The sequence below is a fragment of the Anoplopoma fimbria genome, chromosome 7, assembly GCF_027596085.1.
Source record: "Anoplopoma fimbria isolate UVic2021 breed Golden Eagle Sablefish chromosome 7, Afim_UVic_2022, whole genome shotgun sequence".
Classification (NCBI taxonomy): domain Eukaryota; kingdom Metazoa; phylum Chordata; class Actinopteri; order Perciformes; family Anoplopomatidae; genus Anoplopoma; species Anoplopoma fimbria.
In genome coordinates this window covers 19,622,664-19,646,917 of record NC_072455.1, presented here as the reverse complement: position 1 = coordinate 19,646,917, position 24,254 = coordinate 19,622,664, and the positions used below count along the sequence as shown (strand labels likewise).

Sequence of the window (24,254 nt, the reverse complement as noted above, 5' to 3'; positions counted from 1 at the left end):
AGGGAGGTGGTGGTCGTACATCCAAGTAATGATAGCTAAATCTTGGATTTTTAAGCTAAAGAAAAGGGGAGTCTGTTTTTTTGACATCTTTTAAGGTTTATTTCCTGTGGATTTTACAAGGAGGTTACTTGTTGGCTCATCTTTCCAGTCACTCATGTGGTGCAGCAGGTGAGATAATGAGCTGTATGTGTTTGTGTGTGTGTGTGTGTGTGTGTGTGTGTGTGTGTGTGTGTGTGTGTGTGTGTGTGTGTGTGTGTGTGTGTGTGTGTGTGTGTGTGTGTGTGTTGGTGGGTTCAGGAGATTTTTTCACCCACATTAGCTTGTAGATCCCCTTTTTATTTATGTCGGAGCTGGGAGCAAAAACAGCTGCTGTATTAAACTTTCTGGAGCTTTTCTTTTTTGAATCACGATGAATCAAAAGGTGTTGAAGTCCTGAACCGATTGTTTGTACTGAAGGTCATTTTGTAACTGTTTATTTATTTGAAAAAGGAGCCATTTTATTTAAACTACTGTGATCATGCGTTTTTATAAAAAGCACTCTGTAGCTTGATGCTTACAACCTTATGTTTGGGACTGAATGTTGTACGTCAGGGTTTGGGAACATGTTACCAGTTGTTATATGTAAGTGTACAAAGAACCTTTCGCTATTTTTTTAAACTGTGTGAGATTTTGTTGTTGTTGGTTTTTGGCATATTTGGAAGATTGTATGTATGTGTGTGTGCGCATGGAAGTTAAGATGTATATTTGAATGAAGCTGAACCAAACTTTTACATAGTCTTTGTCCGTTTTGTCTCTCTTCTCAGAACTCATTAAGAGGTTTTTACCCTCATTAAAACTTGATTTTTTTGTCAACATCCACACAATGCTGCTTAAAATCTGTCATACCCTCCCACCAAACAAACTCAGAATCAATAGCTGCACTTTGGTTTTCTCATACAAGTGCGTTACATGCATTCAGTGAGATTTCATAGCAAAAACCTTTGTTGCACCTCATTTTTCCAGTTCTGAGACTTAAAGCGTTGTGTCCTGTTGCTAGATCGTACAATTGGCCCAGATTTCAATCAGTTAAATTAAATATTTCTTGTGCCTGGAGTCTTGAGGGAATAGTTTAATAGTTTGGAAATACACTTACATGCTTTCTTTCCAAAAATTAGGAGAACAATGTTGTCACTCTCAAGTCTGTACAATAGTTTAGCATAAACACTGGAAGATGGCGGAAAAGGGTAGCAAATATGCATACACCTCTAAAACTAACCAATGAAGTTAAATATTATTCATTAAATATGAATACAAACAGAAATGCCAAAAGTGCAATTATTTCAGGAGAAATACTGGGCAGTGGGATGAAATGTTGTTTGTCAAGAAGTAGTTCCAGTAATAGTTAACACGTCAAACAACAAATTGTCACTTTTACATTTCTGTTTGTATATGTTTTAAACAAATAAGATACAACACGTTTGATCTCGATCTGAAAAATCTACCTCTCGGAAAGAAAGCTTATTTCTCAAAAATGTTAAACTATTTGGGAGGGCCAGGAAAAGCTTGGGACCAGATTGGCAGCTCTATGTTAGACATTAGAACAACAACAGCAAAACTCAGGGTCCAATTAGAAAGTCAAAGCTGGTGCAGAAATGACTCTTTAAAGATGGCTGTAGATTATTAAACAAAACCGACTATGCAACCGAACAGGATCATACAGCAGATTACTGTCCATCAGTACGTTACTCTGCTTCACCGCAATTATGGTATCATTATAGTCATATGTTTGTGTGACAGCAAACTGGAAATCTATTTATTTTTATTGGTTGAACTCTTTGCTGAGTCTCTTCATTTTGAAATTACTTTGTGTGTGTCTTTTCTTAAATGGCAGGACAGCACTGCCCCCGAAGCAGCCACTATTTCTGTGAAAAGCTATAAAAAAACCCGCTATTGGCCTTAATGAGTAATTAGTCTACAGCATTTTGGAAAAGGTGTGATTGAGTAAGTATGCAACACGGCAATAACATGTCAGTGACCGGACTTTTTTCCTACTCTAAATAAAATTCAATGAAAAACAAAAACAAAAAACCACCAGTAGGTTGTCTTTTCTTCATGGCATCTGTTTTAAAGCCCGAATCATTCCATACCTAATGTTCTTAGAAGGTGACTGAGCTTCTTCAATTGTAATTTTGAGTATGACTCAAAAATATTTTAAGGTATGTATCAGGTGTAAATCAAGATTAGTTGATGATAAAAGAACTGCAGAGCCCTAATAAATAACATTCACATGTAAACTAGCTGAGGTCATGAGATGCAGATGACTTGAAAATTTCTTCAAATTTGGCACAAGCATCCACTTGGGCTTAAGGATGGACTGATTAGAAGCTGGCGGTCAAAGGTCAAGGACACTCTGACCTCACAAAACCCATTTTTGACCATATTTTAAGAATTCATGTGCAAATAATGACGTGTATGATAGGATAAAATTATGAAGTGATGACATTTTAAACAGACATGGATGCAAACTGGAAATTTTAGTTATTAAAAAAAAAAAGTATGACAGGGATATTCGCTGTATTGCCAAGAGTTTGCTAGATGAGAAGATTGGTACCAATCACACGAGAGTTGCGAAAATGTTTCATCTTACATGTCGAAAAAATGTACTCATAGTATAGTAGGTCGAGAAAAGTCATGTAATAGTACGTCTAAAAAGTCAGGTAATAGTATGTCTAAAAAAGGCACAAAAAAGTCATACTATAGCGTGTGGAAAAGAAACCATAGTATAGTATGTCGAAAAAATTCATAGTATAGTATGTCAAAAAATTTGATGGTTTGGTCATTGTATAGTATGTCGAAAAAAGTCATATTATAGTATGTCCAAAAAAGTCACAAAAAAGTCTTACTATTGCATGTTGAACAAAAGGTAATAGTATAGTATGTTGAGAGAAGGGATGAATTAGTCATAGTATAGTATGTGGAAAATAAGCCTTAGTAATGTATGTTGAAAAAAGTCATATTATAGTATGTTGAAAAATGTCACAAAAAAGTCATATTATAGTATGTTGAAATGAAGCCATAGTATAGCATGTCGAAAACACAAAGTCATAATATAAGAATCAGAATCAGAAGCTGTTTATTGTCAAATACGTTACACATACAAGGAATTTGGCTAGGTTATTAATTGGTGCGTACAGTAAATAACAGAGTTCAATAATAAAGACATAATTTAATCATAGAAACATGAAAATATACAATAAAATATGGTGAACAAGGCAGCAAATGAGAATATGTTAAATCAGGTATATTATATTAATAAAGTGTCAAGATGTGATCAACCCAACTGCAGATGGGAAGAAACTGTTTTTTGTGGCGTAAATTCTTGGTCCTGATGGACCGCAGCCTCCTGCCACAGGGAAGGGGCTTAAAGAGTTTGTGTCCAGGGTGAGAGGTTTCAGCTACAATCTCTCTGGCACGCCTCAGCGAACAAGTTGTGGAGGGACGGCAGATAGGGGCCAATCACTCTCTCAGCAGAATGAATGATACGCTGCAGTCTGCCTTGTCCTTGGCGGTGGCTGCAGCCTACCAGACGGTGATGGAGGACGAAGGGATGGACTCAATGATGGCAGTGCAGAAGTGCACCATCATTGTCTTTAGCAGGATGAACTTCTTCTTTAACATACTAACATATAAAGTATGTTCAAAAAGTCACAAAAAAAATCATAGTATAGTATGTTGAAAAAAGTGATGAATTAGTCATAGTATAGTATGTGGGAAAGAAGCCATAGTATAGTATATTGACAAAAAGTCATGTCACAGTATGTTGAAAAAAGTGATGAATTTGTCATTGTATAGTATATTTAAATAAAGTGATACATTTCTCATAGTATAGTATGTGGAAAAAACCACAGTATCGTATGTCGAAAAAAGTCACCAAAAAGTCATACCATAGTATTTCGAAAAAAGTGATGAAATAGTCATAGTATAGTATGTGGAAAAAAGTCACAAAAAAGTCATAGTATAGTATGTTGAAAAAAAAAAAAAATTTTATGAATTGGTTATGGTATAGTATGTTGAAAAGAAGCCATAGTATAGTATATTGAAAGTCAGTAAAGTATGCCGTAGAAAGTAATAAAAAAGTCATAGTATAGTACATATAATCATTTATAGTACAGTACGTCGGAAAAAAGACAGCAGAGAATGTAAAAAAAAAAGTCATACATTTTTTTGTATAACATGTTGAAAAAAGTCAGAGTATAGTATTGTAAAATGTCATAAAACAGCATGTAGAAAATAATCATAAAAATAGTCTTAGTATAGCATGTCAAAGAAAGTCATTGTAAAGTATGTCAAAAAAGTCATAGTATAGCATATCAAAAAGTCTACTAGAGTATTTTGAAAGACAGTCATAGTATTGTGTTAAAAAACGTCAATGCAAAAAGTCATAGTATAGCAGGTGAAAATAAACACAGTACAATAAGCTGAAAAAAAGGATAAGATAGTATGTCAATATCGAACAAAACACTCCCGCACAATGTCTTCTTCACTTGCAGTCAGAAATATTTAGTGACGTTTGGTGCATAAATATCTCGTTACTTTTTAAAGTAACCTGATGTTACTAAGGTCATAGTATAGTTTGTAAAATAGTCATTGTATAGCATTATGTCATAAAATAATATGCCATACAAATGTAATTCAAATTCATAGTATAATGCCATAAAAGAATGTCTCAAAAAAGGCATGAAAGTTATACAACCGTAACGCAAAAGCTTTAAACAGCAGATCACTTTAAGTGTGATTGTGTCTTCATTGTACTCTACTATTATGGCATCATTATTCTTATATATTTGTGGGGCAGCAAACTTGTCATTTGTTTATTTCTATTTGTTGAACTCTAGGCTGGGTCTCTCTATTTTTTAAATGTTTTTTATTTTTTCCAATCTAAATGAAATAAAAATAAAAATAGGAACCAAAAGCAGCAGTAGTTTGTCTTTCGTGTCATCTTTTGTTTACCAGCTCGTATCACAAAAACAACTTTAACCATTCTTCTGTGCATACTGTCTGTCAGTTTATTTTTTTTTATAAATCAGGAAGATATGATTTTTTTTATGTAACAGCCTGTACAACGCAACATACAGAAAACAAATTAAGAACACAATACAAATAAAATTGTACAAAGCAGCACTGGGCCGTAAATAACCCATATAATCATATTTTTCACATTTTTTGATTGATAGTTTTTTCCTTCTGCCAAACCCCGTGGATCTTCCGTCAGTCAGATCACAGCTGCTCTTAGAAGGCGACTAAGCTTCTTCAATTCAATTTTTTGAGTTTGACTCATCAAAAACTGTGCCTTGAAAAAATGTCATGTGTTATTAGCGGGTTTATCAAATTGGCATCGGAACTGAGAACTGTGAAAAAGAAAAACGCTTTGGAAAGCTATTCACATACAATCAATCATTAGGTGGATGTTTTGGATTAAGTAAAATCCTTGTATAAACATTTGACAAATGTAAATCAATTATGTGAGTTGACATAAAAGAACTGAAGAGCCATAATGAATACCATTTACATGTAAACACCAGCTTAGCTTGTGGGATGCATATGACTAGACGTCCTGCTTAACTAGGAACTACACGTTTTTCGCTCTGGAGGTCCTGCCAGGTAAACAGAGTCAGATATGACTGATGGACCGATCAGAGTGGAAGTGATTGGGTCAAGAGTAAACGATGACGGGGAAGCGAAACAGCGGGAGTGATGTGGAAAAACACTTTAACCTTTTGGCTTCAGTTCATTTAACTACTTTTTTTTTTTTTTTAATATTCAACATTATGGGATATTCGCTTTCTTGCAAATAGTTGCTAGATGATAAGTTCGTTAATACTCATACTCTCTGTGTGAGAGTGGCATCAATCTTTGCATCTTACTCTGCAGGAAACTGAATAAGCACATTTTCTTAAAAATGTTTAACTTTTCCTTTTTACCCTTTTCCTTTATCAAAACCTACCACGTCTAAAAGTAAATATCTGTATTTTTAAATATCGTCTGATGTATCCTCTCAGGTGTAACAAACAGGCTGTAAGGCTTGAACATCAGTTGCCATTCATTATCTTAATACACAAGTTAAGTTAATTTCTCTGTCAAACCTTCCAGTTTTCTCCACAGTTTGAAGCTGTGAATGATATCCATTTTACAAGACGAGTCACACGTGATGCTGGGCCATAACGGAAACGCAACAGGACTGATATACTAGCCAAACTGCTAAAGTGGAGACACAGAGAGAAATCAACATACAGTCGTACATGTGTAAACATTTTTTTCTTCCTCCCGTTTTAAAATCTTCCCCCACTTAAGAAGTCACAATCACAAGACACTCTTGGGTTCAATCTCAGATTCAAGTGTCTTTCTGTTATTTTACATCTTTGTGAAAACATTGTCACTTTTTTTTTTTTTTTTTTTTTATACCCACTCAGTTTTTTTAGGTTACAGTCCTTTAACGTGCAGGTTGGCAGGGGACAGCTCGTCCCAAATTAAAAAACACTGACCGGAGCAGAGGTGATAAGTGATCAAAAATAAGTGCCAAAAAGATTAAGAAAAATTTGATGTTTGTGTGTGTGTGTGTGTGGAAGAAAAATATGTTGGGAAGAATGAGAACAAAAAATGTGGCAAAGAAAACGAAACCCTAAATGTAGCAAATGAACAAACGTGTCGTCTCGAGTCAATGAGTAGTTAGTTTAAAAATCGCCCACGAGTGTCCAAAACATAAAGTGCAGGCAGTGTCCGTCCTTCTTTGAAACCGCCGAAGCCCCGGCCTTTAAAAGAGTCCAAGAGCATACAACCAAAAAAAACAACAAAATAAACAAAAACAAATCAAAAATGCTGAATTGTCAACAATCCACGGTTGGAACGGCTGGATTCCAGAGGAGTCTCTCGCTCAAGGCAGGGGTTGGATTTGGTTGTCAGTTTAATGAAAGTACGAGGAGCGCCACGCAGACCCTCCCCACCTCCACCCGAATGCCTCCCTCGTCGCTCCATTTACTCGATCCGGATGAGCAGTCCGTAGAGGAGAGTGCCGCCCTGCTCTTTCGTGATCCATTCGATCTCTGAGTTGCTGAAGCGAGGGTCCAGGGGCTCGCTGTGGCCGAGCGTCTGCGGTCCCACCTTGTAGGAGCCTGGACGCACACACACCTGGAACCCCACCTGAGCCTGGTGGCTGCGGTGAGAACGAGGGTCCCGAAATCTGCATTAGGAGAAGGAGAACTATCAGTAAGTGCTCCCTTCCCCACCTCGTTTCCTGTTAGCTCTCCACTATAGACAGGGAGGTGGAAACATACCAGAAATAGCAGTTATTTTCTGAATCAGGTGGACTTACTGCACTTTGGGGGCAAAGACCTCCATGCCGGAGTAACGCATAGTGGGGGAGAGCCGCACTCTGGGAACCTCCCTGCCGGGGGCGCTGTTCTCCTCTGGCTCACTGTAGCCGTTAGGCCCCTCAGCCTTCACCGGGGCCACTGAGAAGATAGAGGACGTCCCTGCAACCACAAAATGACATTGAAAGTAAAGACCATAGTTTTTCAAGTGCGACCTGCCGACTAATGGCGGCCCTCAGAGACATTTTGTGCGGCCCCCTGAACGTTACATGAAATGCATGCATTACATTTTAATAATCCCCAGTCCATTTCAATCCTTTCACTTTCAATAGCTTTAATTTAACACACTACTTAGCTACTGTGTCAAAGTGTCTGTCAGGTTAGAAATGAAAACTTATAGAAAGGTTGCATGGCAACTGGCGGCACCTCGAGAGTAACGCAGAAACGATCAATGCTTGTGCTGCCAGCTTAAGTTTGCAATTTCGGTGGACATGTCTGAAGTTTAATGTGGAAGTGAGATGGAAAGGTGATATTGTTTCCTGTGTGGCCCTCAATCATCTGATGTCTCCCTAAATTTGCTCCCAGTCATCAAAACCTTTAGAACCACTAAAGACATTTGGCTAATGCACTTAGCTTTAAAAGCATTTCTTTCAGTTAACTGTTAAATGATCTACTCTTTAAAAAAACTATGGCTATGACATAGAGTTTGTGTCTTTGTAGTAAGGAAACAGTCATTTCCCTACCAGGCAGCAGCTGGCTGTGGTCCAGCGTGCGCCGCAGGGCTCCGACGCTGGTGCCGTGGTACGCGATGTGCCACTTTTTCAGTGCATTAGAAACCTCACAGTGGGGCTTGATCCTGCACAAAGAGGATACATGCACTTATATAGACACACATTCAACAATGAGAACGCTGTGCATATGTTAATTACAGATTAATAGATACACAGCCTGTGAGAAGCAAGAAGCACAGAAGTTTTACTCGTCCCAAATGGAAAATGTGGACAAAAAGGGAATTGGACAAAAAACTACGTAAAAAAAATCTAAATGTTATCCTTTTTACAGACCAGGTTGAAACTACGGTATAAAGTAATTTTATATCTGACTGAGAAAATGTCCTCTCACCTGAGGGCGAAGCGGCACCATCCAAAGGGCAGGGCGTAGTCCCGTGGCGGTTCTCCTCTCTTGTAATAAGCCTCGTCACCCCGAAGCTTGTGGCAGGACTCACAGTAGCAAAGGTTGTACTTTGCATCTTCGTTAAAATAACCATCTAATGAGCGGTGGTAAAGAAGACAACAAAGATGGTGATTGTTACAGGATTTCATATTAGAAACAAAGATCATGGCAGAAAAGATTTGGGGTAAAACTCACCGGGTAACGTGAGCAGGTCCTTGAAGCGTGAGCACAGTGCCTGGTATTCACAGGTCTTGTTGGGGTTGACCTCTGGAGGGGGCGTCCAGCACACACTCTCTTTGATTCCTGCATGTAGGAACAAAAAAAGGTCAAAGACTTAACCAACAAACAGAACCCAAAAGATAAGATGAACTATAATTACCGATTCATGGTTACATGCCTCTGCCAACAAATTTTGATACACTAGACTAATGTTTTTATGTTGTAATATAGTATGCCATTTTTTACGACATATTATACTACCACATTTTTTTGCGAAAAACTACACTTGACACTCCTCTGATATATTGCCACATAGAAGACTGTGACTTAATACTATAGAATGGCATCTGTTAACAAATACTACACAATGGTATTTTTATGACATTTGTATGGCACACTTTACTTTGACTTTTTCAGGAATTTCTTTGAGGCAAACTATACCATGACTTTTTAAATGACATCTTAATGACATTTCTATGATATTTTGACATATGGCATAATATACTATGACGTGTACCATAATATAGTATTTTTTTATGACATTTAATGGCAAACTATACTGTACATTTCTTTATGAAATACTTTACGATGACTTTTTATGACATACAATACTATGACTTTTTAATGGTGTACAATACTATGATATTTTTATGACACATTATAGTATGATTTATTTAACGACTATATTCTTAATGACATACTGTACTACGACTTTGTTTGGCATACCTAACATTTCTTATGATATATTCTTTATAATGACAATTTTATGACAAGAACAACCAGAGGCTTCTTACCGTCAACCATGTCCGCCTTCTCCATGTCGCCCTGACAACGGGTCTCACCATTCTCTCCCCCCACAGCTGGCACGTTGTTTGTTACTATAGTAACCTGCCATGATCACAAAACATTCATCAGCATAACATGTTGGGGTTAAGTTCATAATGATGTAGTGCTAAAATAATTATTCATGTCAATCGCCAGAACAATTGAAAAAAAATGTTTTCAGGTAATTCATCAACCGTTAAAGTCATTCATTAGGCAGATGTGTCAAACTGACATGGCTGTTTCAGTGTGTGTATGCATCTGTAGTTCTAACCTGTTCACACTGGCCATACAGGTCGATAAACGGGTAGCAGGGTGAAGGAATGTCCTGCACCGCCACACCCTGGTCCATGCCATTGACGTAGAGGTGGAGACAGCTGTTGGCGTCCACCAGCAGACCCAACACCGTCCCCTCTGGACAAGTGTCCAGATTAGGACCATAGTTTTCACATATCTAAAGCGGGAAAGAGAAAGGAAAAGAGTGATTAATGGAAAGTAAGAGTGTTTTATCCATAGAAAACATGACAGATAGATAAGTGAGTTTGTGTGTGTGTGTGTGTGTGTGTGTGTGTGTGTGTGTGTGTGTGTGTGTGTGTGTATTTTACCTTTAGGGAGTTATGGAAGACGGAGTCTCTCTGCAGCAGCCAGGCGGAGCGTTTCAGACAACACGCTGTTGAGGGGAAGTTGAGCCGGTCGGGTGAGTGACCTATGACCCCCAACGACAACGACGACGTCCATGACGGGTTCAGACGGTCAATTTGAAACTGGTGACGAAAGACAGAATGTTGACAGACTGGAACAGTCACAGCCTATAATACCTTGTTGTTGTATTCTGTATATATTATACTAGTATGGCATGGTATTGTATAGTGCAACGATGAAAAACATTGTCACCTGGACCACAGATGGACACTAAGCCAAACAGTTATGTTACCTGGAACAGCTGCTGGCGAGCCAGCGGGTGGGCGGTGACCAGCAGGCCCTGGTTATAGCTGGATACTCTGGCTGCTGTCAGGTTCTGGTTGGACAGCTGGATGTTTTTGCCGTGGTTTTCCAGGAATGCCATAATTGTCGGCACTAACGCGCACGGCTCGGTCTCAACCTGGAGGCAATAAGAGGTGACATATAGAGTTTCAGGAGATTCGATGAGGCAGTGAATAACACTTTTTGTTAACAGACAGGCTGGCGGTTCTACCTCTTTGACGGGGGTGCTTTCCTCCTCTCCTTCGCTGCAGCTGTCTGAGGAGAGCGAGGGCGCCTTCACGCTTTCCATGTCCTCCATCAATGAAGAGCTTACAATGGACACCGCTGTTATCCGCCCGTACAGGTCCAAAACAGCATAAACATTCTGCAAGGAGCCAGAGAGAGGTGGTGAATGGCAGCATGGGGTCACGTAGCTGTGTACTGCAGATGTGTGTGTATAAGTGTGTGTGTGTGTGTGTGTGTGTGTGTGTGTACCTTGGCTACTGCAGTCGCTGCAGGTCCCATGTCTTCTCCATCAATGAAGATGTGCATGGTGTCGTCGCTGCACCTCTTCACACCAACGCGGTTCCCAACCTAAGAAAAAAAATCATATTCAGGTGAGTAAAGACTGAGTATGGTGAAGAATGCATTTATTTAGTAAAGGTGATTAACAACTTCTCAATTTTGTTTATATGCTTAACAGACTGACGTCTACGAGTATGGCTCTAAAAAAACTGACCAAATACCACTTTTTCAAGTACATCAAACTAAACAAGTGACCTGTTCCTTAATAATCTACTTCATATGGTGACCACAGAATATCATCTCCTTTAGATCCTCGACTGATAATAAAGGTTAATAACAAATCAATCCAAGCCCTTTGCTGACTTGACTGTTAAATAAAAGTTTTGGCCACACTTCTCCCTTTGACATTCCTTGAGAAATGCACCAAACCTCTAACTGCTCAGGGCTCAGTGCAGCAACAACCCTTCATTCTGACTTCTCTTCACAAATCAATAAAAAATATACATATATGTAAATAACGAAAAAACTGAATGAATAAAATAAATAAAGTACATTGCATTAGAAATATGAATGCATTGTTTGGCCTGAACTGTGAGTATTCCTACTGTGGCTGCTTGTGTTTGTCCTTATTAGCTTAAAAGAACATTTAACTAAGTGCTTTGGCAATAGCTTTAAATGAGATCAAAATCACAGAAGATAGAAGGATAAGAGAGAAGAGGTTGTTATTATGATTAAAAACAGACACAAGGGGATAAGGTTTGAGTTTTAAGATGTGATACGGATTTCTGTAAGTCACTTCTTTTTCAGACTGTGACAACCCCAAAGCTCTGATAACATTCACCAGTCAGGGTTTTTAAACAGCCAGAGGGGCTCTGTCAATAAATCTGGGACAGAAAAGAGATCCTTGAGGGTTTAAAGGTATTTTATGTGTCCTCTTATCCAACTGTGATCACAGGAGCAGGGAGACGCAGCTCACCGTCAGCCGGTCCAGTGAACAGCCATAGTTCTGGCGCTGCAGCACACCGTTGCGACGGACCTCAGAGCCGCAGAGCAGCCAGGTGACCTTGGTGCGGAGCTGCGGGAGGGAGGGGGAGAGACCTGACAGCGGGCAGGACGGCAGCTCAGGAGGTGCCAGTGTGGTCAGACCGATATGCAGCGAGCCGCACCACTGCTCATCCACCTCATCAATCCTCACCTGCAGAGGACAAAGATAGTAACATCAGGAAGGAGAAAAAAAAAAACAAGCATCCGTTAGGAAGGGAAAACATAAATCATGTAATTTAACAAGAAAACTGTATTTCTAATATATGCAGACATATTCAAAGAGGATTTATTTACGTTATTTAAAATATGACTAGGTAGGTAGAAGTTAATTTTCAGAGCATGTCCTGGTGATTAGGAGGCTCAAGCCCTTGTTTACCTCAAACAGTTCGTCTGCTTTGAGTTCCTTCGCGCTGAACACAATGCCGTGAGCGTAACCTCCAACTCTGACGCCCTGACAGCCGTCTCCGAGCAGAACCACATTCTTGCCGTGTTTACTGTGGAGTCGATGGGCAACGCCTGCTACTACGAATACACACAGAAAAGAAGAAATATGTAGATGAGGCTTTGATGAAAACTACATTTTATTTAACCTTTATTTTGAACAAATAATGATAAACACATTTATTCAGAAGCATTTTTGAAAATGTAGAACCTCATACAACTATTTAGGAGATTTAAATTATAAAAAAAACATTTAAAAGTAGTTAACTTATTATTATATTGGTTGAAAAAAATTATATTTTACAGAATGTTCATACAATTCCAAAGCTTCTGCTCTGAAAATGATCAGTCTTTATTTTTTATGCCTTTCAAGGCTTTGCAGGCCTGAGTAGGGACTCTGATGTTTACCTGGTGAGTGGATGGGGAAGCTCTTCTCAGTGATGTTGCTGGTACAGAGGCTGTTGTCCAGCGGGCCTGAGGAGCTGGTGATGGACACCTGAACGCACTGACCATACAGGTCGATCACAGCGTACACCTCTGAGAGAGAGACATGGATCAAGTATTAGGTCATCATATGAAAAAAAACCTAAACTCTTAACTGAAGACGGCAGTATTTCAATCATGTCTGAGTCCTGATTTCACATCTCTGACTTCCGCCAATCTTTACCTGGTGGCAGGCCGGTGCAGGCGACACCTTGATCCACACCGTTGATGTAATAATGGAGGTCTCCGCTGGCTGAGCGCATCATACCAATACGGGAGCCCGTGGTCAGGGAGTCCAGGTCACAACCATAATTGTTACGCATTGTGTTGCCATCCTGCATGATGGCTGTACCACTGTGAAAAAAGGATGAAGACAATAAAAAGTTTTGAATTAATGATCTTAAGTTCCACGAGTCAGGTAATGCATTTCTTTTGTATGTAGCTCTTTACTTCTTCAAATAATTATGGATAGAAACATAAACAAAGGGAATGTTTATATCTGTAAAAGCAGTTTGGAGCTGGATTTTCTTCATTTTGAGAGTTCGAGATTAAAATGGTTGAGAAAATAATTAAACCAAATACAGACGAAAGCAGCAACTGCATGTAACACAAACTGTTATTAATCAGCTCCTATTGCTGCAACATTGGCTAGTAGGACATATGTGGGGCAGATTTATTTATCTATTCATTTATTTTAATTAAATTCTGTTATTATCTTGTCTGACATAAGGGGAGGCTTCAATTTAATATTGGCAAACAATCTCTGGCTTTGATATTCCTCCTGATAATGGATGAGAACACATTTGCTTATTTGTTAGTGAGAGTTATTTGAAAGGATAACTAACGATATTGCTGAGGGAAATTATTTTTTAGCTTTTTTAGTATTCACATTAACATAGCGTTTTACCTCAGCATCCAAGTGTCATAGTCGATATCAGTCATTGTGTTGGGAAACTCAAGCTCGTCTGGCCTGATGGCTGTCACTCCTGGACACAGAGGGGGAGGAGAAAATCTGTGGTGATTACACATGAAACAAATTTACAAATAATGTATAAAATGCTGTCACAGAGATACATGTTAGGTTACATACAGAACATTAGTATTGTTATTTTTGCAATTTAACTTATTCACATATGAAAAAACACAGATAGAAATTCAGTGTTGACACAATAGAAACATTTCACCTGCTTCAATTGAACCCGACCAGCGGTCCACCATCTTCTGAATAATGATTTCGAAGAGCTCTCCATCTCGAAGGCACCTACGAGGAAGTAACAAGTTAGAATCCTGAGGCAGCTCCTTCACCGAAAAAATTATCTGAATGCTGTTTAGTATTTGTTGTTCACCCATGGGAGAAGGAACTGAGAAATGTGTAAAAACTATTACGAATTTCATTGTTTAAATTCAATGTAGTTTATAACTTTGTTGAAACCAGATTTAAGTTCCTTTTTTACCTGCTGGTTCATTCTCCTGTAAACACCATGTCAATCTGATCATTACCTGGCTCCTTGAAATACAACAGATTTATGTGCAAAGCTACTCAGGACAGGTGTGACCCAACAAGACTACTTTTATTGTCATGCGTTTCCTCACCTGTTGGAAATGACAATAGCGTCGTTGAACTCGCTGCGGCAGTTCTGACGCAGGGCGGTGCGTCCCCATTGGTGATGACGGCATTGGTGCCGTGCAGGTGGTGGAAACGCAGGTCGTTGGTTGTGCCGGCCCCTCCTACCGAGCAAGGGCTCCCGGGGGACATGGCTGTGGGGCCGTCTGAGCTGTCCTCTGGGAGAGGCAGGAGATCCACTAACGCAAAAGGAAAAAGATAGAAGTTCATATCGTCTAAAGTGAAATCTCAGTTATTTTGGGTATTTTAACTGTTCAAAAATGGAGTTTGTCTTCCTCCCTTCTCTCACCCATGTCGTCCATGATGGTGGCCTGAGCAGCCTGGCCATAGAGGTCCACCACGGCATAGACACTAGGAGGGACGTTCCAGGCTGCTGGGCCCTGAGCCACACCGTTTACAAAGAAATGGAGGCTGCCGTCTTCTTTTCGCACTACACCCACCGTATCACCTGCCTGCAAGAGAGGAAACAGGGGAAAAAAGGTTAAAATATTGTTGGAGGAGGGAGGAGGAGAAAGGGTGATGGATATCAACGCAGTCAGTGACAGCAGCTGAGTAATTAAACACAAATATAACTCACCTTGAGCCGGTCCAGATTGTGTCCGTACTCATCCAGTATTGTTGTTCCGTTGTGCATTACGCCGTTTCCCGTCATCATCCACGTCCCTGGAAAACAATAACACAGCCAAATGTGTTCTCAATTTGAAAGGGATCTCATAAACTCCTCCACACTTACAGATTTATATAGTTATGCAACTTTTACATCATCCCGCTTTAATCAGGTATCTCAGAAAAGACCGAGACAGAAAAAAGAACACCAGCTTTTACAAAGCATACTGTATTTTACCTGAGCGCAGGTTGGTCATGGTGGAGGGCAGCTGCAGGTACGCAGGGTTGTGTGTTGTGACACCAATTTCGATGGAACCCGCCCACTTGTCCACCATCTTATCGATTCGAACCTGGAAAACCTCGTTGGAGCGCAGCGGCCTGCTGCTCAGGACCACACCGTGGTTGAAGTCATCAGTCGCACTGTGAAAGCAGTTTTTTAACTTATGAGTTTGTCACTGATTATGTTTAAAGTGTTGTATTTATTTCACACGTATATTTACTTAATAATAACAGCAGAATTAGCACATATTATACTAGAGCTGAAGGTTTTTTTTCATTTTTAGGTATTTCCAAAACCTTGTTATTATTATACAAGTAAAGTGGACTTTTATACTATTCTTATTTAACCTCTATGGAAGGGTCATGATGTAACCAGTTTATTATACAGTATTTGGTGACAGAAAATGCCATAAATCCCCCCCAAATAACCTAATGTTAAAAGCTTTCAAGTGGACAACACATTTTTTTTACAAATTTGTATATAGTGGACAAATTGAATTATACCAACCTACACAAAAAATATCTGGATGACACAACTTGGCTGACCAGTTATATGCATTAATAAAGAAACAGCAGATACATTCAAATTAATCAGACAGTGTTTAAGTTTTTTAAGGCTGGAATTTACCATAAGAAATCAAGCGTGTAAAAAATAAGAAAGCCTGTAATTAACTCAAGGGCAACGTGTTAAGTGGACTCACTGTGGCCGCAGCGCTGTCCTGCCTTCACTGATGATGGCCGCCTTCTGGCCACAGTTGGCATGAAAGAGCAGTCGGTCGGGCCCCTCGGAGTCTGGTGTGAGGGAAAGAGCTGGCCGGGGCCGTCCGACATCTGGAGATAAAGCCCTCATGATGGCGTTATTGCGTCTGAGGCGGTCACTGTGGTTGTGGTTGTGCACTATGGTGACTTTGACGGCCATGCCGTAGAGGTCGACCACGCCGTAGACCACGCCAGGGGTCTGGGCTGCCGCAACACCTGGGGGAACGGACCGAGGGGTTAGAAGTGCAAACCACGGTACTTTAATCACACTTGCTCCACAGAAAACAGTCTCAGTCACAGTATGTCCCACTTGTTTTTGAACATATTGATTATAAGTACAAAGGTGGTAAATCTTCAGTCTTAATCTTAAAACTCCTGCTGACACTGCAGTGAATTCAGTCATAAATTCTGTCTATTTTGCAATAAATCAACAGCAGACTCTAAATTATGTCAAGCATCATGGGATAACAAGCTAACAATAATCTAAAAATAAAATAAAAACACTTCACGTGACCCCATATTTCTGTTCTGAGCTTAATGTGTGTTTCTCAATCACTTAATTATAACCATCACCATCCTATCCCTGAGACCACCCACTTCCAGCCCCCACTCCCCCAGCAGTGGGTCGCCTTCCCCCGCATGAAGCGTCTCGATGTGCCTCACCTTGGTCGATGCCATTGATGTAGAAATGTAGCGCTCCGCTGGCTTTGCGCATCAAGCCTATGTGATCTCCCTCCTAAACGTGGATGAGAGTAGTTGATGGAGATTAGAAACACAGACACACTTGCCTGGTAGGACGCAGACTGAAATGTGTGTCTGCATCAGTACAGACCTGAAGTTCGTCGAGGCTGAATTCACAGTATTCCCTTCGGGTTCCTTTCCCGTTGGTCAGTATCCCACAGCCACTCATCATGATTGTACCTGATAGGAAGCCAGGATAATGTCAGACATTTCACAATGAATTGCTTTCTTTAATATAGTTTTTATAGGTGTGTATCCCTGTGTGAGTGTTACCTGAGCGCAGATTGGTCATGGTTGCGGGGTAGTCCAGGTTGTTGGGATTGTGTGTGGTCACACCAATCTCTATTGAGCCTGACCACTTGTCCACTAGCTTATCAATACGGATCTGAAGATATAACAGAAAAACATATTTACACCTTTCTTGGACTTGTTATTTATCAGCTATTAATGCTAAAACGGTTCTTTGTTCTGCCTCAAGCTCAGACTGATGAAGAGCATCAGAACTCCAGGCCTCAACAGAAAATATGGAGTTTCTGCGACTAAAATTCAAAATTACATTTATTTAAAAAAAACAATCTGAATCAATTAAACAATATCCTTATATCAACTTTTTTTTTTATTATTCTTCGTCTGTGCCTGCTTGACCATCATATCGACATAACTAGCATCTCTCCTCAAATATTACATTTTCTGAAATTGTCTTCTAGCGCTGCTTAAACGCCTGTAAATTGGTCAATAGACAGAACATTGGTTCTGGCAAATCCTTATGGGCATTTAAACTAATATTATTATTGTAAATCTATTATAACTATTAATCAGTAATAAAAAAAATACAGTCAAAATATCAATCTCAAAGTTATTGGTCAGATACTGTGAAATGTATTATTTCAGTACCACCTGGCTCTACTCAACTTATAACGATGACACTAGAGTTAATAAGTCAGTGATCACTCTTCAGCTGTCACTACAGTATCAATGTACAAACAAGAGGTAGTGAACACCTCAAACATCTCGTTGTGTCGGAGCGGCCGGTTGGTCATCACCACGCCGTTATTGAACTCGTCCAGCGGTCTCCTCCGCTCCGCCGTCTTGTTGTTGTTGCTCAGTTTGATCAGTGTGCCGCATTTCTCGTGGAACAGCAGCGCGTCGTTGGTGGTCATCGCACCGATCACAGTCGCCAGCCCGACGCCTCCGTTACCAGCAGGACTGTTGTTAGTATTTCCACCTTCACTAGAACCACCACCTCCTCCACCTCCTCCTCCTCCTGTTGTCCCTGTCCCACTGTCGCTGTTGACTGCACCTCCTCCACTGCTGCTCCCCCTGTCATTTCTGGAAGAGGAGTCAGATCCTGAATTTCCTCCTACTCCTCCGCCTCCCGCTCCTCCGCCATCTTCCCCTCCGCCCTCATCCTCAGAGCGATAAAAAGATACTATTGCGTTGTTGAACACGTCAAAGAGCTGGTGCTCCGTTAGAACTGAAGAGAGAGGAAAATAAAGTTGTCAATCCTAGTCATGTTGCACAACGGCCATCAACTGATATTAGAAAGGTTCTCTTACCCGTGTCAGGCTCCAGGTTGTTGGGGAACTTGTCTGGTCTGCTGTGACTGCAGCTAAGCTCAGGCACTGTGAAAGGGATAAAACAGGTGAAAATAAGAAATCACAAATAATAGGATGGAATAAAGACCCATATTGATATATATATAAAAAAAAAAAGGCCCCCTACCTTCATCTCCATTCATCATTCCATTCATTGCTGCGACATTCATCAGTGCTGTGATCCCCCCATCCTCCCGACCCCCACACACCACCACGTCTTCCTCCTCCTCCTCCTCCTCATCATCGACCTCCTCGTCCTGCTCTATTGTCTCTTTCTCCGTCGAGGCCGGCGGCGGCTCACAGCTCACCACCGTCACTTGAGTGCACTTGCCGTACAGGTCCACCACTGCCCAGAGTTTGGACGGCAGGCCGCTCGCTGCCGCACCGCAGTCCTGGCCGTTCACCCAGAGGTGGAGCTCCCCGCGGGAGCTGCGCTGAATGCCCACCCGATCGCCCTCTGCTAGCTGATCAAGGTCGCGGCCGTATTCCTCCAGAACCGAGCGTCCGTCACGTAGCACCGAGCAGCCCGACACGATCCAGGAGCCGCCCTTAAGGCCTGTGGCGCTGCTGGGAAAGTCCAGCGCGGCGGGGTCCAGTGCCGTCACGCCGATCTCAATGGATCCGCTCCACGAGTTCACCTGAGAGGAGAGTAGGGGAGATCAGTCTGTAATATGTCACGATAATGTCACGTCATGCATGGCCTTCACAAGTTACCAAAACCTGAAGTTAAGTCCTGCATTTTCTAAAACACAAAGCGATAAACTTGTAAGGATATAACATCATTTTAAGAAAGATATGAAACTTAGAGACAGTGGCAACTACAATAAGTTGTCACAAAACAGCTGTCAGCAGCAGTTACTCTGATCACAAAAGGACTCGGTGTGGAAGCATCTAAGCTTTGATGTTAGGAGAGTGAAGCACTGTGCTAAAAACTGCAGGTAGAGGTCTTCGGAAAACAAAGTGTGCCTTGTTGTATGATCCATCTTGTTATTTTTAGTCTTTCTGTCAGTGAATAGCGTAGCTCAGGGAGCGCTGCTTTGAAAATAAAGCTGGACGGATGAACACACAGTTACACAAGAGAAACAAACACAAAGCTATGTATGACGAATGTAGTGGCAATGGCTGCATGTCTAGCAGTATGCAAATATCACCATTATTACCTTGCAGTACTGTGTGGAAAAGAAAAAAAGCACCCAGGGTCAGTCTAATTCATTCTTCATCTCTCAGTTCACCAGCACCCAACTTCCAAAATTAGATGTCCAAGACATATTGATGTAAAAAGGCAGTTGAGTGCACACAGTACTATATTTAGACCAGGTGCAGGAGACCAGATTTAAGAACAAAATACAGTATGCAACACTCGCAACACTTGGGGTCATATTGCATATTTATTACAGTCTTCTGTACAAACAGAAGACTGTAATCAGTGTGTGCTTAATATACACCTTATCCTTTGTCATGTTGGCCATTCACTTCCTTTTTTGGTCTAATATAGTTTTCTAAGCTTTCATCGAATGTGAAGATTCTCTAAATGTTTTCCTTTCCTACATTTTGATTTAATTAATTCTTGTGTTACTTCACTAAAAATGGAGTGAATTATAATTACTCAGCTACTTGAGTTGCCAGATGGCGGTCATAGCTAACACCCCTATCTCCTTTATCATGTTTTTTTGATTTCCACAGGGTAGTGACAGAAACAATGACGAGAGGTTCAATGACCATTTAACCTACGCACACAAAGCAAAAAACATCCAAGCAAGCACGCTTTACCTCCATGATCTTGCCTTTCCGAGGATTCAAGACATGAAGAGATGAAACAAATGTTTCACTGCAAAACTCCTTTCGTCTTTGCATGACATTGAAATCATATCACAAAACACGCAGCCTAAGATATCCATTTGTTCCCAGAAACACACAACTCATCATCAGCTCACAATGACGTGATGCCTTATTGATCTCCAGGGGGGTGAATTCTATCTTTCATGCGTTTTGCCTCCATGACGTGGATGACAGAGTGCAGAGTCAGCAATAGAGCAGAGTCGGTGCGGCAGGTGGAGATTCATAGTCCTGCTTGGAGACATTTCAGCCCCGCAGAGGCTTGCCAACACAGGGGCAGGAACAAACGTCATCCCACTGAGGGGTGATCTCCTGGCTCGCTGCACTCCACCTGCTGCCCCCCGGAGAACAACATCCAACAAAAAGCCATGCAGTTTGTTCCTCAAAGAAAGAGAATTAAGTCAAAAGCAAATCGGAAACTTTCCCCAGCCAGTCTCCTTTTACGTTATTTTCCCTGGGACTCCAGTTAAAGTTGGCAGAAATCCTCCCTGACGAAGTGACCTTGAGCAAAACACCGATGCCCTACCGGCTCCTGGGATTTTTTTCTGCAGCTCACGTCCGTGCCAAGGATAAGCGAAAGAAGAATTCCTCCGAGACAAAATCATTTTTTACATATTGTATTTAATATAGCCTCCTCTCCTTCGTCTGCACCCATGGTGTCTTCCTCTGCTCTGTGGCAGGTGCTATGTAAGGCAGTGTGCTACGAAAGCCTGGGTATCTGGGTTAACAGATTTAGTAGTAACTCAGCCTGACCGGGTCGCTGTGTGGAGGAGACAGACATCTCATTGCCTTGCTCATTCAGTTATGTAACAGCAGCCTGTGGGTGTCTGCTTCTCTCTCTCTCTCTCTCTCTCTCTCTCTCCTCTCTCTCTCTGTTCAGAAGATACATGCAGAGTATGACCACTGAACAGCTTTTGAAAAGAATAAAAAATTAATGGCATCAAAAGCCCAGCCTGAGAAACACTGCAAGGACTATAGAGAGTTGGAAAAGCTTCTCATCTAGCAGAGCATACACACAGCAAGACAAAATATAACAGCTGGACTGTATCGGTGACAGGTGAATACAATTCTCACATTAATAAGCTACATTTTGGAATAAACATGGATTATTTTCATTATCAATTAATCTGCCATTTTATCAATTCAACATAAGGCGACATATAGCAAATAGGTTATTTTGTTCCAACACCACTCTTTAACACCTTAAAAAAAAAATTCAGTTTAGCGAATTATCATATTAGAAAAAGAAAAACAGCAAATCCTCACAACTGTAAAGCTGCAACTAGAGAATGTTATCAATTGAAACGATTGATCTACAATCAAAGTGGTAACCGGTTATTTTTCTGTTGATCGATTTGGTGAGACTAATAGCATGGTGATACAAGCTACAGTATAGCTACATTGAAGTATCTTCAATTTTAAATAAGCATTTCACTAATACGCACAATATGTGATATTCGACTATTAGTGTTGTTGACCAAAGCTTTACACAAACTCTAAACCACTGACAGCATCATACCCTAAACTGATAAATAAATCACTCCATCTGCCCGTTCTCTTGCACTTATTTTCCAACAGTCACTGTAGCTCAGGAGACAGGATGGGCAGTCATGCCAATCCGGCTGCTCTGCGATGGAATAGTATTGATTTTCAAACAGGCAATGCATGTCATGTCAGAGCATTTGGCTGTTTATGAGAGCCCTCATCAGGCTGAGAGCACCTTATGGGAAGGATTAATCATTTACAAAGAGAAGGTTCCATTAAAATACATGTTTAGCATTGCTGGCTCAAATGCAGCCTTGTCTCATCATGGTGGTTTTTCTTAACAACTTACTATACACACTGTCATTCACAGGGTGTGTGTGGCCCAGTTGGCACTGGCACAAGCTGAAGAGCTGTCATGTTGTTGACAAACTCCAGTAGGGTTGCAGACTGCAGAGGAAAAGCCATGAACACAGACAAGCTCTCCTACACTGATAACAGACCAGACGTAAACACCGTGCACAGGCATCCTATGATAAGGAGGCATAGGAGAACACAGAACATAGCCACAGATAGATAAGAACTTATGTTTAAGTGACATGAAAGCTATACATTTGAGGAAATGGAGGAAGTTTGTATGGAATTATTTCATTTGTTCTCTCATCACACACCTCGCATTACAAATAAACAACTTCCTAATCAACAGCAGAGTGGGTCATGTGAAAAGATGAGCATACTTTAAAGGAATTTATGTTTAGACTTAAGAAACATTTTAGGTTATGGTTAGGTTAGATCCTTACATAAAGCAAGATACTGTATATTGGTTTGATAACAGAGTAGTATTTAGGGTGAGCCATTTGAGCTTTGTTTAGATTTACTGATTGCTGGGGGGGAAAAAATGGTATAAAAAGGGAACCTCTAAACCAATAGATGTACGTAATAATGGATATATTTTTATATTTGTGGTGGGACATTTCCCCCCAAAGAATAAGAGGACGCCTTCATATCTAGATCAGGATGGAAATATGGAGGCGGCTGTGGCGTAGTGGAGAGCAAGGTAGCTCTCCAATCAGAAGGTCGGTGGTTCGATACCCGGCTTCAGCAGTCGATGTGTCCTTGGGCGAGACACTTAACCCCAAAGTTGCTCCTGAAGGCTTGCCATCGGTGTGGACTGGATGTTGCATGAATGTTAGTTAGAGTCTGATGGTGGCACCTTGATGGTAGCCTGTCATCAGTGTGTGAATGGGTGAATGATATGTAACATACTACTGACTGTAAGTCGCTTTGGATAAAAGCGTCTGCTAAATGACTGTAATGTAATGTAATGTAAATATAAAGACAGCGGAGCAAGAAAAGTGTACTCAACCTGGTTCCAAGACTCTGATGGGTAATGAGGGGACAAATGAGTTAAATGTCCCTGCAGAGAGAGAGTGTTTACAGAGAGCAGAGCAGGGATTAATGAGTTTTACCTTTTAGTGGTCAAACCCCTCATGCATTAGGCTTACACCATCACTGCTGGTGGGGGTCTAGCTATGGTGTGTTTGCACCAGGATGCTTGTGGTTGTGGACATTAATGTGGAGGACACTGTGTAGTAGTGTGTGCAGCTTTAGGTTCACACACTGCTGTGAGCACTGCAGCATGACTATCCAGGCAGAGAGGCTGTCACAACTTATCACAGCACCTGCCATAAAGCTAGCCCCGGGGCTAGCCTTAGCTCGCCGCTAGCCGCTCATTAGCATGGCTGACTGGCGGAACCAAGGCAACGCAGACTGTCGTTAACCGATCCGTCCCTCCACACACACACACGGTCTGTGTCGCTGGTCTCCGTGCAGGCAGCTCATCTCTAAACAGGCAACCACCGTGGTGACTGTCAAGCCCCGTGAGTGGCCCCGGAGAGGAGGAGCCCCTCTCAGCAGACCCCCGGCCCGTCAAACGAGCGCTGCTCCCGCATTCCCGCTGCTCTCCTCCGCAGCAGCAGCAGCAGCAGCAGCGGGCCTGTTGTTGTTTACCTTTTTGTCGATCCGGACGGTGAAGACATCCCGGTCCCTCAGCGGCTCCTTGCTCAGCACCAGGCCGTGGTTGAACTCTTGCACTGGCTGGTTGCGCCGGGCGGTTCGGTTGGAGTTGGACAGGCCGATCAGCTTTCCGCACCGCGGATGCAGCTCCGCCGCCATCTTCAGTGGGCGGCCAGTATTCACGACAGTCGGGGTTTGCGACAGTTGCTTACGTTTTTTGGCAGCCGGTAGATTACTGTAATCGATGCGAGCAGGCTTCACCCATGCACCGCACCCTGTTCTGGATACAATGAATGCTAT

At 41.3% G+C, this 24,254-nt stretch overlaps 1 protein-coding gene across 1 annotated transcript; it reads right to left on the bottom strand.

Moving 5' to 3' along the window:
- Window positions 1-5,025: 5,025 nt before the first annotated feature.
- On the bottom strand, window positions 5,026-24,222 carry neurl4 (neuralized E3 ubiquitin protein ligase 4). The gene is given in 30 exon segments (XM_054601014.1): window positions 5,026-7,216; window positions 7,349-7,508; window positions 8,090-8,202; window positions 8,469-8,613; window positions 8,715-8,822; window positions 9,533-9,626; window positions 9,835-10,014; window positions 10,166-10,324; window positions 10,495-10,662; window positions 10,756-10,908; window positions 11,019-11,117; window positions 12,025-12,243; window positions 12,469-12,614; window positions 12,942-13,070; window positions 13,201-13,370; window positions 13,924-14,002; window positions 14,201-14,277; window positions 14,610-14,676; window positions 14,679-14,819; window positions 14,930-15,092; window positions 15,218-15,303; window positions 15,485-15,666; window positions 16,227-16,500; window positions 16,948-17,020; window positions 17,117-17,205; window positions 17,299-17,410; window positions 18,027-18,499; window positions 18,582-18,647; window positions 18,748-19,258; window positions 23,949-24,222. Coding segments are annotated over 30 exon segments (4,806 nt in total). The 5' UTR covers window positions 24,114-24,222; the 3' UTR covers window positions 5,026-7,011.
- Between the last annotated feature and the right edge of the window lie 32 nt (window positions 24,223-24,254).